Source organism: Puma concolor, chromosome B2 (assembly GCF_028749965.1).
Source record: "Puma concolor isolate L17-30 chromosome B2, mPumCon1.1.hap2, whole genome shotgun sequence".
In the NCBI taxonomy this organism is placed as follows: Eukaryota; Metazoa; Chordata; class Mammalia; order Carnivora; family Felidae; genus Puma; species Puma concolor.
In genome coordinates this window covers 101,246,693-101,261,942 of record NC_141671.1, presented here as the reverse complement: position 1 = coordinate 101,261,942, position 15,250 = coordinate 101,246,693, and the positions used below count along the sequence as shown (strand labels likewise).

Genomic DNA, 15,250 nt, shown 5'->3' with positions numbered 1-15,250 from the left:
TCTTTAGGAAATCTCAAGATTTGCCTGAGTTGTGTGTAGGGTTTGAGCCAGGACCTTAGCCTTCTTCCATTCATGTGTGGATACACTGGGGCTCTTAGAAAATTGTGTGCATTTTATTTCATTATTCCTGATGTTTGGATTATGTTCATTCATTCAACATATACTTGCTGAGCATCTACTGTATGTCAAAGTCCCTGCCCTCATGGAGTTTATATTCTATAGCAGTGATATCAAATTATATATACACATGCCAGGTTGAAGAAAAATAAAGCAGGATAGCACAGTAAGGGGCTAGAGAGTGGTGAAGACTGATATTGTAGGAGCAGCAGAGAAATCTTCTCAGAAGAGGAAACATTTGAACTGACTGAAGTAAGGAAATGAGTTGTGTGATTCCTTGGAGACAGAAGTCTCGGTAGAAGAAACTGAACTCATAGAAGCAGAAAAGAGATTGGTGGTTTCCAGAGGTGGGGGGGGGGGGAGGCGGTTTGGGAGAAATGGGTGAAGGTGGCCAAAGGTTATAGACTTGCAGCCTTAAGATGAATAAGTCCTAGGGATGTAATATATAGTATGGTGACTATAGTTAACCACACTGTATAATACTGTATACTGGAAAGTTGCTGAGAGAGTAGATCTTAGAATTTCTCACCACATGCAAACACACACACACACACACACACACACACACACAGTAACTATATGAGATGATAGGTGTGTTAACTAATTTTACTGTGGTAACAATTTTGTAATTTATACCTGTATCAGATCATCACATTGTACACCTTAAACTGACATACTGTTATGTGTCAATTATATCTCAGTAAAGTCCCAGACTCTTGGTGGGGGTGATTTATTTGGGCTTATTTCCCATCTCAGTAAATGGCACCTCACCAGTTGCTTAGGCCAAAACCCCTGGTACCTTCTTTCATCGCTCTCTTGTTTTCACGCTCCATATCCTTTTCCAGCAGAAAATTCTGGCTGCTCTGCCTTTATGATAGAGCCTGATTCTGTGCACTTCTCTCTACCCCTACTACTAACCTTCTTGTCCAAACCATCATCTCCAGCCTGGATTGTGCCACCCCCTCCTAATTGGTCTCTACACTTTCTCCCTTGTCCCACACATCTCCCTAAAATATAGTTGTGGCTGTTTTATCTGGGAAGGGGTGCATATTTTTAAATTGAAAAATAAACAGAAAGTCAAAGTGGAAAAAAAGTTTGAAGCAGAGGGAAAAGCAAGTGTTAAAGTGTGGGGACTGGAGTGTGGTTTACAATGAGCAAGGAGGCTGGAGTGGAAGAGTCGTTGAGAAAAAGGTGGGAGATGAATCAGAGAAGCAGACCGCGCCATGCTAGGACTCTGATTTTATTCTAATAGTGAGAGAAAGCTGCCAAGCAAAGGAGTGTCTTACTCTGAATTATATTTTGGGGAGATGTGGGGGGCAAGGGAGGAAGCATGGAGACCAATTAGGAGGATGTTGCCTAGTCCAGGCTGGAGATGATGGTTTGGACAGGAAGGTTAGCATTGGGGGTAGAGAGAAGTGTTCAGAATCAGGCTCTATCATAAAGGCAGAGCAACCAGAATTTTCTGTTGGAAAAATATGTGGATTGTGAAAACAAGAGAGGGATACAAGAAGATACCCAGCGCTTGGCCTAAGCAACTGGTGAGGTGCCATTTACTGAGACAAGAAATGCTGGAGAGGAGTGGGATTGAAGGTGGCCATGGTAATTTTGAGGTGGCTTTTAGACGTGTGGACAAGGGGTGGAGAAGGTAGTGGTATTAACAAGTCTGGAGTGCTGGGCTGAGGTCAGCTTGGCCACATAGATCTGGGAGTCATTCATACATGTTTTGAAAGCCTTGGGAGTAGATCATGGGTTGACAAGCTTTATCTATAAAGGGCCAGATAGTAAATATTTTAGACTTAGTGGGCCATACACTCTGTCACAGCTACTCAAGTCTGGCATTGAGGTATGAAAGCAGCCACAGACAATATATGAATGAATGAACATGATTGTGTTCCAAAAAACACAATTTGCTAGAGCAGGTGGCAGACCAGACTTGGCCTGGCCTCTGTGGTTTGCCAACTGTTGCACTACGTCATGCTTCTGAGGGAGAATGTAAAAAGTGAAGAGCTCAGAGCCCTGGGGCACTCCAACATTTAGAGAAACCGGGAAAGGGAGGAGGAGCTAAGAGACGGAGATAACAGCAAGTGGAAAGGTGAGAGGAAAATCAGGAGACTGGGGTAGCCCAGAAGCCAAGGAGGATGTTTGTTTTAAGACAAACCAATATTGTGGTACCAGTAAGTATTGTGAGACACTTTGAGATGGGAACCTTTTTTTGGAATACTCTTCACGGTTATCTTCATCTTTCATTATTTTTGAACCGTTTTACAACTTTGTAAGTTGTAGAAAACTGATAATAATGCAAATTGTTCTTGTCCATAGAAATGAAGTGTGTTTAGTGGAATGCAAGTGATACATTGGTGGAATTGGTGAAATGCCATTGCCTGGTGGACGGATCAGTTCTGCATCTGTTTGTAACTTCGTACTAGCATCCCTTATTATTTTTATATGTGGGGTTCACTGAATTCTTCTTTGAACAGATTGTAGCATCTTATTGGTTCCCTCGTTAATTAATGAGTGAAATAAAGTTACTGATTTGTTCATTTTATATTTCTATGCGAGTCATGATCATACCTTGTAAAATAATTTTTCTTTAACAGTGGACATTAAGTAAGATAAGGATTGAAAATTGACCGTTGGATTTGACAACATGGATTTGACAACATGGGTATAGGGAAAAATAAATAGGTCACTGGAACAGATTTAGAGAGCCCAGAACAAACCCGCCCATAAACTGAAACTTCATAGATGACAGAGGTGGCAATGCAGAGATAGAAAATGCCATAAATGGTGCTGGACAATTTTTTATGTGTATGACAAAAGCCCCAGACTGGATCTCTATCTTAAACTAAATGATCTTTCAGTGGATTTAAGACCTAAATGAGAAAAGCCAAAAGCTATAACTTTGAGAAGAAAATAGAATATTTTGTGACCTCATGGTAAAGCAGAATTAAAAAAAAATTTTTTAATGTTTATTCATTTCGGGGGGGGGGGGGTGGGGGTGGGTAGGGGCAGAGAGAGAGGGAGAGAGAGGGAGACACAGAATCCAAAGCAGGCTCCAGGTTCTGAGCCGTCTGCATAGAGCCTGTTGAGAGGCTGGAACCCATGAACCCTGAGATCATGATCTGAGGCCAGGTGGGATACTTAACCAACCGAGCCACCCAGGTGCCCCCGGTAAAGCAGAATTTTTTAAACAAGATACAAAACCACAAATTATAAAGGAACATATGTATGAATTTGACTACATTAAGATAAAAAATACCACTTCTGATCATCGAAAACACCATAAATGGATTGAAAGTACAATTTCTCATAACACTTAACTGACAAAGGATAGGTATCCAGAATATACCAGTAGGTGAGGGAAGTACTTTGGGAGTGAGCTTTTCTCTCTTTTTCAAATCCTGCTCAAGTACAAGTTTCTTGTTGCCACTGTTCTGCCCGAGCCTCTGCCCAGAGCGTTCTTTAGCCCTTTGGGTGACATAAAAGCTTTAACACAGCCCTGCCAGATGCTGTCACTTTTCGGGGCCATCAGAATCCGTTCTTTATGCTCTGCTCTTGGAGACTCTGTCCTGGCGCTCAAACTGTCGGCCTCGTCTGAGAGAGCGGTTTTTGTCCCAGGCGAGAGTGGAGTCCAGAAACGTTACATAGAAAAATCAAGTACCTGCAGTAGCCCCTTCCCGCTAGTCTGAGTGCCACGCTTGTGAGGCGTGTCTTTCCAAAGATGCTAGGTTCTTGCGGCCCCCAGACCTAACCCCGGTCTCTGCATTGCCTCCTCGGGCAGTCCCGAGGCACGGGCACGACCGAGAGAGACAGAGAGACAGAGAGAGGCGACCACGACGACGCGGTGAGTGTCCCACAGGAGGGAGGGAGGGCGCGGGCGCGACGGCGGGCCCCGGGACCGCGACGAGCTGGGGACGAGGCCACGGCGGCGGGGAGAAGCCGGAGGCTGCGCGGGCGGGGAGGGGAGACCGGCCACGGAGGGGGGAAGCGAGCCCGGCCCCGCGAGCCGCCCGCTGGCGCGCGGGGGACACTGCCGGCGGGGCTGGCCCCCCGGGGCACGGCGGGCCGGGGCGGAGCGGGGCGGGGCGGGGCGCGGTGCCCACCGTCCCGGGCGCTCGGCGCGCTCGGAGTGTCCAGCTGGGGAGCGCAGCGCACGGCGGCACCATGAAGCCCCACAATTTGGAGTTGATTTTTGACCACGTGGGGCACTTCGGCAGGTAGGGAGTTGGGGGTGGGCAGGGGGGAGGGCGGCGGAGGGGAGCGGGAGCCACGTGGAGGGGGCGCCGGTGGGGTCTGTTTCTTTCCGTTGAGGTGGGGGGGGGGGCGGTTCTCGCGCGGCGCTCCCGGTACGGAAACCTCTCCCGCTTGTTTCGTGGGGTAGTCGGGAGACCCGCGTCCGGACTCCGGGCCCAGGGCTGGGCTTGTCCTCTCGGACTCCGGCGCCGGGGTCTCCCCGACAGCGAGCAGCGGGGCGCTGGGACTGGCCTCCGGAGTGGTGGCTGCTGCGAGCAGGTGGGACCCAGGGCGCCCCCTCTGCGGGAGCCCAAGTCCGAGGTCGGGCCGGAGCGGCCGGCTCACACGAGTGGAGGAGTGCCTGCTCCTGGCGGCCCGTTTCTCCAGTCCGCCAAACCGGCCCCTCTTTCACTTCCCCGGACGACTGCTGACCAGCTCTGCCCCGTAGGGTCTGCCTCTGTGCCTGGCAGGCAGGTATTGCCCCAGGAAAACCCGTTAGTCAGATTTTGTTGCCATTTATAGAAGCCTAAAGATGTGCCAGGTACATTGTGTCGGCTTGTTACACACAGAGTTTCATTTGATGCCCTTGCAAAGGAGGTGTTTGCATCCTTATTTTAATGATTGAGAAACTGAGACTGGTAGGGCCAGGGTCCCACAGACGCCACACGCTGGGACCCAGATTTAGCCACGTTGCACCCCCCTTTCATTCGTCAAATTAATTAAGACATTAAAATATTGCATTCATTCATTCATTCATAGAGAAACGCTCCTCTCTGACCCAGAGGCTTTTGGGAGGAGAGGCTGCTGGGTGAGGGGCTATACAGTAAATATGACGATCAGAGGTTTGGAGCTAAGTCCTGGCCTGCCTCTTACCTCTAATATTCTGGTAATATTGTGCCTCAGTTTCCTATCCACAAAACAGGAATCACAATAATTCCTGCCTTACCTCCCAGGCTTGTAGTGAGGAGATGGTGTGGTGCTGTTTTCCAAGTCGGAAAGTTGCATGAACGTTGGTTATGATTCTGCGTGGCGGGAGGGAGAAGGCGGTTGAGCAGTCCTAGGAGGGGCAGGAGGTCCCAGCTCTCTCCTGCTTCCTCCTAATACCTGTGTTTCTTGAACACTGATCTGTGCCTGGCTCTGTCAGAAGCTTTTGGTACATGCTACCTTCTTTTGTCTTCTCTACAGCTCCGTGAGATTGATAGTATCACTCTCATTTTACACCTGAGGAAACTGGGGCTTGTGCCTACGTCACAGATCTGGTAATGGCAGGGCAGAATTGGATGTCGTTGGAAGTCCATCAGTCCCCATAGCCCACGCTCTCAACCATGATGCTCTCCTGAGCACGGTTAGGTACCATCCCCAGGACTCCATCGGGCTCTTTATATATTATCTTGTTTTATCCTTCTCGAAGCAGAATAGCATGGGGAGTACAAGATCTGCTCTGGGGGTTGGATGTCTGAGTTCCAGTCCTGGCTCTACCACATACTGTGTGGTCTTCAACATTTCACTTACTACTTCCTCATCTGTGAAATGAGGGTAATTGTTACCCTCCAAATGCTTATTCTAAGGACTCCACATGCAACCTCTCATTACATCCTTACAGTAACCCTGTGAGGTAGGAGGTGCTAATACCATTCTTTCCCTTTGTATTTTAGAGATTAACAAGGTCATTGTATCAGTTGGTGTTTGGCTAACAGAGATCCCTCAGTTGGAAGTTTGTCCCTCTCCAGTAACTATTCAGGGTAGGTTCTTCCCACGGGGTCATTCAGGGACCCAAGTGGGTGAGGCAGCCCTGTCATCCACAGCATGGGGCTCTCTCTCTCTGTGCTTGGGGCATCTGGTCCCATTGTCCTCACCTGCAGCACTCAAACAGTCAAACGTAGCTCTCCACGGTGGGAAAAGGAGAGAGTGGATTTGGGGAGACAACTCTTAGCTGGCTACAATGATGTGTGCAAAAGTCTTAACATTCAGTAAGTTCTCAGTAAATCATGGTTATTATTGTTACCCGAGTCCCCATCCTGGTAGGAAGGGTTGGTTTGTGAAAGCAGCATGTAGCGAGGCAAAGATAACAAGCATGCTTACAAAAGGTGAAAACAGTGTGACCATGGCATGGGATCCCCAATTTTCTCTGAAATTTGCTGTAATTGTGCTTTTTTATTGTTTATAAATAGAAAGGGAGGTTATCGTGTTTCGTTATTTAGCCTTCTTTTAGGGAAACCTAGTGAAAGTGTTAAGTAGGGAACCTTAATTATCTTTCATTTAGCATTAATCATTTCTAAGGGGAGGAAGCACTATCCTAGTCACCTTTAAGAGAGGGAAGCAGGACACCTAAGAATTAAAAAGCTGTTCCTGGTCTTGTCCTGAAGCCATACTGAAGTTCCATAAACTTCATAGATTAAGGCCCATGTGAGAGGGAAATGAGGAAGCATACTCAGGTATCTGTGCTGGGATAATCTCAGAACTGGTTCCCTGAGTTGTCTTGGCTTAAGGGGAAAAATAACTTAAAATACTAGAGTTGGAATGTGGAGCCTGTAGCTGATTTACACCTATGGACATAGGTAGTTTTGTTTTTTCAATATATGAACCTGCTTTGGTTCATCTTTTCTGACTTCACCTTATGAACATCGTAATAGCCAGCACTTCTGTGCACTAACAATGTGCCATAGTGCTTTACATTAACCCTTTTCAGTCCCTCAACAACCCACTTTTCAGATAAGGAAACTGAGGCACAGAAAGTTTAAGGATCTTGCCCATGGTCCCAGGTGGTAAGTAACGGACACAAGATTCAAACCTTAGTAATCTGGCTCTGGAGGCCATGCTCTTGACCACAGAGGGGTACCACCAGTTACGTTTCTTTATACAGAATGATATAAATCTAGGACTGAAGGTAATTTTCTTCACCTGTCACCCAGATTGCATGGGTCCATTTCTGGTCATCTTTGCTTTTCCTTGCCTCTGGGGTTTCTGCCTACTGTGTCTGTATGATTCTTTTTTTCCATTAGTGTGCCTCTCTAGCTGTGAACAGAGTGCTGTGTTATATCTATAAGTGTTATCCCAGAGGGTCCTCAGGTTGGGCAGATTGATAACACCTGTTGGACCGTAATCTTTGTAAGGGAGAGAGTGGTATGTCAGAATGCTAGATGCCTCGGGAAGTAGGGTCTCGTTTTTTCCAGAAGTTATCCTTGCAACGAGGAAAGGGAAATTTGAGTTGCAAGGATACTCAGGACCTTTCCAGCATGTAGAAAGCATATTTCTGTGAACCAGCATGGGTTGTTTGGAAACTGCAAAGAGGCGTATTATTCCTAGAATATAAAGTATGAGGGTGACAGAAGGGAGGTCAGTTCACAATCATCTCTAAGAATATTTTTGTGTGGCATGCTGAGGAGTTCAGGTATTAGGAAGGTCACTTTGCAGAATGGAAGGTGCATTGGAGGGGCAGGAGTTTGGGCAGAGCCCAGAGAAGACCTAGGTAAGAGCCCAGGCGGGAGATAAGGAGGGTCTGGACCGAGGCAGGGGGAGTGTGAGCAGGGAGGACTGGACCGTTTTGACAGGAGGGATTGATGGGGCCTTCTGGTTATAAAGGACAAGTGGGCAAGACACCCCCCCCATTCCATGCATCCTATTTCTGGTTTGTGTAGATGATGGTGTCCTAAACTCAGAAACAGTTACACTCCAGGTGGGGCAGGCTTGGGGCTTGCATCAGTTTGAGAGTCTTGTGGGAATTCCAGGCTGAGGCATTTAACAGGCATTCAGATAAATGACGTATTGCTCAGGCAAGACGCCTCCTTGTCAGTATGGGTTGGGTGGCCATTCAGGGCTGAAGGCACAATGTGGACAGACTGGGTACGACTTGGTACCCATTCCAGTCAAGCCTCAGCAGGGCATTGCCGAGTACTTTTCCTGCTCTCTGGGTCCTGCAGGTACAAAACGTTTAAATTGATATATTACATGTATACAGAAAAGTACGCACCATACTCTACAACCTGATGAATCATCATAAAGTGAACACCGCCGGACCACCCCTTCTCATGACCTCTCTCAAGCAATATCCTCTCCCCTCCCCCAGCCAGCACTGTCCTCATAGCTATGGCCACGGGTTAGTTTTGTCTGATTCTAAACTTAAATAAATGGATCGCTTCTCGGCCTTTTGGCTAAGATCAAGTGTAAACTTAAATAAATGGAGTAAAACATCATAGACTTTTGGTTGGGCTTCTTTTGTTCAACATCATATACGGGGGGGGGGGTCACCCACATTGAGCGCCATGGTAGTTTGTTGATTTTCACCGGCATGCAGGATGTCATGACACAAATATTCCACAGTTCATTCACTCACTGTTAACAGACATTTATATCGTCTCCAGGTTGGGTTTATCACACATAGTTCCTCTCGTCTATGTATTTTAAGGTCCTTGTGTATGCATTTCGTTGGGTACGTACCTGGGACAGGAATCCCTCTGGCCTAGTGTGCATGTGGTCAGCTGCCAGACAGATGTGCGAAGCGGCTGTGGCAAATTACACCCTCACAAGCTGTTTAGGAGAGTCCCAGTGGCTCCACAACAACTGTTAAATATTTTCAACGTCAAATCTTGTATCAACAGATAATTCAACTGAAGATTTTGATTTCCCGGGGTGGTGTTTCTCATCCATGTCAGAATCTCTTAGGAAGCGTTTTAAGCTTGTATAGAGTTCTGGATCCTACCTCAGACCTCCTGAACCACAATCACTAGGGGTGGGATAGAGAAGACAAATCCTAGTCTCAGAGGTTGCTGTGGTGGATGCTCTGTTGGTGTGTGTGTGTGTGTGTGTGTGTGTGTGTGTGTGTGTGTGTAAGTAGTTCTAGTGTTGACTGTGGGATTCAGGCTGGTTGGGGAAGGAATTGAAGCCAGGAAGGTGGCAATAAGCTAAAGAAGCTGGTGGGATCCAAAGACTGGGCACCTGGATGGTGCTGGGGATGGGGTCAATGGGAAGGACTCGGGGATATGGGGGAGAGTGGGAGGTTACGGTCAGCAGAATGTGAACTTTTCAACGGTGGAGCCATTCCAGGGGAAGAAACTACTTAGGTACCAACCCAGATGCTAACGTGCGTGATCCAACATACAGTGTTAGTAGAATAGGCACAGTAACCCACCCAGACAGTGCCAAATAAGGTGTCCTGTATAGCACGAGCCGCAGGTGTAACCTGGATGAGGGAAATGGGGAGCCTCTGCTGTGCAAGAACAGGCACAGCAGAATCTAGAATCTGCCTGACAGAAGCAGAACCACTCAGATGGAATTGTCTAACAGGATCCTTCTATCCTGTTACCCATCATCCTTGCAGGCTGGAAAGTGCTTCCTGAGAAATTGCCGGGGAAGGAAGAAACACTTCCTGAATTCACAAGCCTGTTCCCTGGTGCAGGTGACCCACCAACCACACCAGGTGCTCACAAGTAGCATAGTGTGTGCAGGCCAAGGGCAGAGCCTGACCCTGTGGCTCTCCAGGGATATCTAGTAGCCCATGCATGGGGGCTAGTGACCTGCAGGGGTGAGGGTTCAGGCACCACCATTTCAAGCTGTGATCTTAGCTTCTCAGGGTCTATTGAGTCACAGCAACTCAGGCTTGTCTTCCCAGCCTGCTGTTCCTACCCGGCCCCTCTGTATGGAATAGACCGAGGCAGATTTCTGATAGTTTTTCTTTGGGCAGGGGCGCCTTTTCTAGAAAAACAGAGCTGGCTCCTTTTAGCTGCAAGGACTCAGGCTTTAGCGCTCTAGGCTCTTTTCTTGGCTGCCCATCCCATACTCTGAGAATAGTATTTGTGTGTTCTCCCTCCCTTTCTGTTGCTAGAAAAAAGCCACTTGTTGCTTGCTTGCCTTTTGCTTTGTGTTTTTCTTTTCTGAACTAGCTGCTGGGGCCAGTGCCAAACACAGAGTTCAGCCTTGAAACCGTGGCCAGCTCCAGCGTGTGGTGTCTTGATGGCCACAATATGTTACATTGATTCCATTTTACTTCTTTATCGACGTGGGTTTCTATGAGACATGAGGAACCGTGGCCACGTGCCAGCTTGGCAGTCATCCCCGAGGACTTGGGGACGTTGCCAGCTTGACAGTTTCACGGCACCACTTTATGACTTTGCTTAGCGTTGCCACTTTGTGATAGTCTCCCAGGTGGGGTGTGTTCACCCCTCTGGCTGGCAAAGATGATTCTTTGGAGCACCATGAAAACACCTACTTTGTACACGAATGTATACGTGTAAGTAAATATATATGACTTTATATTTCCATATGCATCATATGTATGTCACTTTAATCTGGGAATACGTGTATCCAGATATGCTCATTTTATACATCTGTGCCCACACACACATTCATTTTTTTGCTGGTGGAGAACCCAGTAAAAATTTTTTATACACTGGCCTCTTTTTTTTTTTTTTTTTTAAGTTGATTTGTTTATTTAGAGAGAGCGTGCGCAGGGGAATGGCAGAAAGAGAGGAAGAGAGAGAATCCCTCGCAGGCTCTGTGCTGTCATCATGGAGCCTGACACGGGGCCCAAACCCATGAACCATGAGATCATGGCCTGAGCTGAAATCAAGAGTCAGACGCTTAACTGACTGAGCCGCCCGGGTGCCCCCATACACTGGCCTCGTGAACACCTCTCCTTACCAGAGGTGCTGAGTATGCATTAACCTCAGCACTGTCCCTTTTACCCGGAGGGATTCTATGACATTCTGTATACATTGCACAGCACACCGTTCTGGGCACCACGGGATAGACTAACGTGATTGAAGCACCGTTCCTACCTTTATGGGACTGTCGTTCAACTTTTTGTGGGATTTCTTTGGTGGCTGTTGATTTGGTAGAGAAATAGAAAGCATTCACCTGCTCTTTGTTAAAAAAATACACGTATAGGGGCGCCTGGGTGGCGCAGTCGGTTAAGCCTCCGACTTCAGCCAGGTCACAATCTCGCGGTCCGTGAGTTCGAGCCCCGCGTCGGGCTCTGGGCTGATGGCTCAGAGCCTGGAGCCTGTTTCCAATTCTGTGTCTCCCTCTCTCTCTGACCCTCCCCCGTTCATGCTCTGTCTCTCTCATGTCCCAAAAATAAATAAACGTTGAAAAAAAAATTAAAAAAAAAAATACACGTATATAACAGAAGGTACTTCAGCTGTATACGGTGGTCAGAGAAGGGAAAGAAAGAAATGGGGGAGGAGATGAGCAAATGAGAGATGGCGGGGCAGGGGAAGCAGATAGAAAGGGTGGACCTGAGAGAAGCAGGCAGTGGGGGATAAGGAGGGGCCGGATGGAGGCGGTTAGCGAGGAGGGAGCAGAGCCGTGGAGAGGAGGTGCTGCGACAGGGACAGGTGAGGCCAGCAGTTGTCACGGTGTGAGACCTGCACATCTCTGGGTCTGCAAGATCCCAGCTGCTGTCATAGTAACACAGAGACATTAGTTGACTTGTTTAGTCTCACTCTCTCACGAAGGCACAGTGGAGTTTTCCAGAGGCTAGCCGACATGTGAGAATGCATCAGATGGAATGCAGACACTGGTATGAAAAACTAGCTGTCTTCCGTTAATCTAAATTTAACATTTTTTAATGTTAATTTATTTGGGAGAGAGGGAGAGAGAGAGGAAGAGAGAGAGGGAGACACAGAATCCGAAGCAAGTTCCAGGCTCTGAGCTGTCAGAACAGAGCCCAACATGGGGCTCGAACTCACGAACTGTGAGATCATGACCCGAGCCAAGTCGGACGCTTGCTTAATGGACTGAGCCACCCGGGCACCCCATTAATCTAAATCTTAAATGTAAAACAACACCATGCTGCTCACTAATTTTGTTTCATTTTGTTTTGAAAACTATGGCTATATGTTCTTTAACGGCTTATTCCTGTTATGTTTAAGTGGATGAATAAATGTTAAAATTTTTCTCCTTTTTAATTTCTAATACATACTGACGACTCACATAAAGAAAAGACCCTTGGGACCCTCAACACTTTGAAGGATACAAAGGCTCCTGAGAACAAAACATTTGAGAACAAGTGAGCTACAGGAGGGTCAGAAGCGCCTTCTAGATAGAAGGCACACCAAGACCAGGATGATGGGCAGCTCCGAAAAGCAGGCAGGGAGATAAAGATTGTATGTATCAACAGTGCAGTTTGGCTCAGTGTGATCTGACAGGACCTATTTTCTACTTCCTGTTATAACGGTTTTACAGTAATGTTCCTCGTTGTCCGAACTGATCATTTTAAAATTGAATATTGAAACCACCTGCCCAAAGGGGGCTGTTCTATCTTGATTCCAGGGGTCTGAAATTAATGGGGAAATCCACATTTTATATATTTTACCCTGCCGTCCTATGGGCACAGTTGTCCTTGTGAGACAATTTTTACTTCGGAGAATATGTCACTGCTTGTTGGTTTGAGTCTGTAAATTTAGAGACTTTACATTTATTTTTAAATTTTGAATAAACTAATTTTTGGATCATTTTAGATTTACAGAAAAGTTGCAAAGATAGTTCCTGTATGTCCCTCACCCAGTTTTCCCCATTGTTAACGTCTTACATCACCACGGCATATTTGGCAAAGCAGGAAGCTGACATTAGTATATTACTATCAACTAAACTCCAGGCTTTCACCAGTTTTCCCACTCACATTCTCTTCCTGTTGCGGGATCTAATCCAGGGTATGACACTGCATTTAGTTGATATGTTATTCCAGTCTCCTCTGGTCTGTGGTAGTTTCTCAGTCTCTCCTTGTTTTGTTTTTAATGACCTTGGTGGTCTTTAGGCATATTGGCCTGGAAACCTGTAGAATGTCCTACAATCTGGGATTTTTTTACTGTTTTTCTCCTGGATAGACTGGGATTATGGCTTTTGGGAGATGTCGCCGAGGTGTGAAGTGCTTGATGATCACATCATATGAGGAGGTACATGATATCCACATAACATCATGGGGTTATTAACCTTCAACATTTGGTTAAGATAGGATTTGCCTGATTTCTCCCACTGTAAAGTTACTATTCTTTCCTTTTTCCTTCTTTGTTTTTTTTTTTGTTTTGAGAGAGAGAGAGTGTGTGTGCATGAGAGGAAGAGAGGGGGAGGAAAGAGAGAGAGAGAGAGAGAGAGAGAGAGAGAGAGAAAGAGAGAGAGAATCCTAAGCAGGCCTGACGCTCAGCTCAGAGCTCCACACAGGGCTTAATCCTATGACCCCAGAATCATGACCTGAGCTGAAATCAAGAGTCCCATGCTCAACTGACTGAGCCATCAAGACACTCCCCCTTTTTTTCCTATCATATTCTTTGGAAAGGAGTCACTGTGTCTTAGCCTGCCCTTCAGGAGTAAAGGGTAGGAATGAAACTCCATCTCCCATAGAGGGGGAATATCTGCAGATAGTACTTGGAATTCTACTAGAAGAAAGATTAGTTTCATCTCTCCTTTGTACTTGTTTGTTCAACCATTTATTTATGCCAATATTTATCAGGATTCTCCAGAAAAACACAATTGATAGGATATATAAATAGAGAGACATAGATGTAGATAAGAGGAGATCTATTACAGGAATTGGCTCACACAATTATAGAAGTGAGAAGTCCCACAGTGTGCTGTGTGCAAGCCAGAGACCTGGGAAAACCAATGGTGCAATTCAGTCCCAGTCCCAAGGTCTGAGAACCACAGGGTTGATGGTGTAAGCCCCAGGCAGAGTCTGAACCAGGAGCACGGGGGCATGAGATGTCTGAGGGCATGATAACATGGAGGTCTCAGTCCATGCAAAGAAAGTGAATTAGTACTCCCTTGGCTTTTTTGTTCTCTTCAGGTTCTCAACAGGTTGGGTGATGCCCACCCACATTGGTGAAGATGATGTTTACTCAGTTTACAGGTTCAAATGCCAGTCTCGTCTGGAGATCCCTCACAGACGCACCCAGATATAATGTTTTACCAACTGTCTGGGAATCCCCTTGGCTCAGTCAAGTTGATTCATAAAATTAACCATCATAGGTTCACCCCTTGTCAACTTGCAACCCATATGGATCTCTTTACACTAAACTTGATCTCTAAATAAAGACAATAACAAGGCCCTAATTCCACCCAACATGATACAACTATCCAACATACAACTAAATACACTAATCCCTTTCCCAGAAGGGGACATAAAGTCCTTGGATGATGTTTACTCTTTTTTTGATATCCCGTAACTTAAATATTATGGTGTAAAACTATTTAAGTACTTATATGTCAATACATCTTATGTTGTATGAGGAGACAATAAGGAAGAAAACAAAGATATTTGCTTAATATATGTCTATATATACACAAGCATTCATAACAAAATAAAGAAGAAATACTCGCAGTGCCTGGTGGCTCAGTTGGTTAAATGTCAGACTCTTGACATCAGCTTGGGTCGTGATCTTGCGGTCATGGGTTCGAGCCCCACACTGGGCTCTGTGCTGACAGTGCAGAGCCTGCTTGAGATTCTTTCTCCCTCTTTGTCCTCCCCTCCCCCACTGGCACACACACTGTCTCTCTCTCAAAAAATAAACTTCCTTTTTTTTTTTTTTAGAGAAGAAATACTCATGATAATTATAGCCCTTGTTTCTATAACTGGTCATGTGGTTGTAGGTGGTATTTAGTATAACTACCTTCTTTTCAGGACCCATTCTCTATTCCCTTTGCCTTAAGCAAGAACCTCAGTTGCCTGTGGACCTTTACCTGATAAAGTGACCCACCCTTTATTCCTTGAAGGGTCTGGGCCATTAATATTCCTGCCTGGATTGGGTTGTTGTAATTTCCCATTGACCTAATTCAGAGGGCATGGTAATGCTAAGGAGATACCCTAAGGAATCTCCTTTATTGCCCACATACTCTTTCTTACCTCCATCGTGGTGTCAATTTCCCCTTGATATTGAGGATCCTTCACCCCAGCCAACACTGTAACTCC

At 46.3% G+C, this 15,250-nt stretch overlaps 1 protein-coding gene across 5 annotated transcripts in view; it reads left to right on the top strand.

The window, feature by feature from the left end:
* Positions 1–3,496: 3,496 nt before the first annotated feature.
* The window catches only part of SLC22A16 (solute carrier family 22 member 16), a 42,496-nt gene continuing 30,742 nt past the window's right edge, over positions 3,497–15,250 (top strand). For 2 of the 5 annotated variants that reach the window (XM_086707585.1, XM_086707589.1), the window contains exon 1: positions 4,222–4,334. In XM_086707585.1, the coding sequence (XP_086563711.1) occupies positions 4,282–4,334 (53 nt within the window). In that variant the 5' untranslated portion in view covers positions 4,222–4,281. Of the gene's footprint in view, positions 3,962–4,221; positions 4,335–4,461; positions 6,093–12,240; positions 13,242–15,250 lie in introns of those variants that run through there. The other 3 variants (XM_086707588.1, XM_086707587.1, XM_086707586.1) reach the window with 3 other exon arrangements.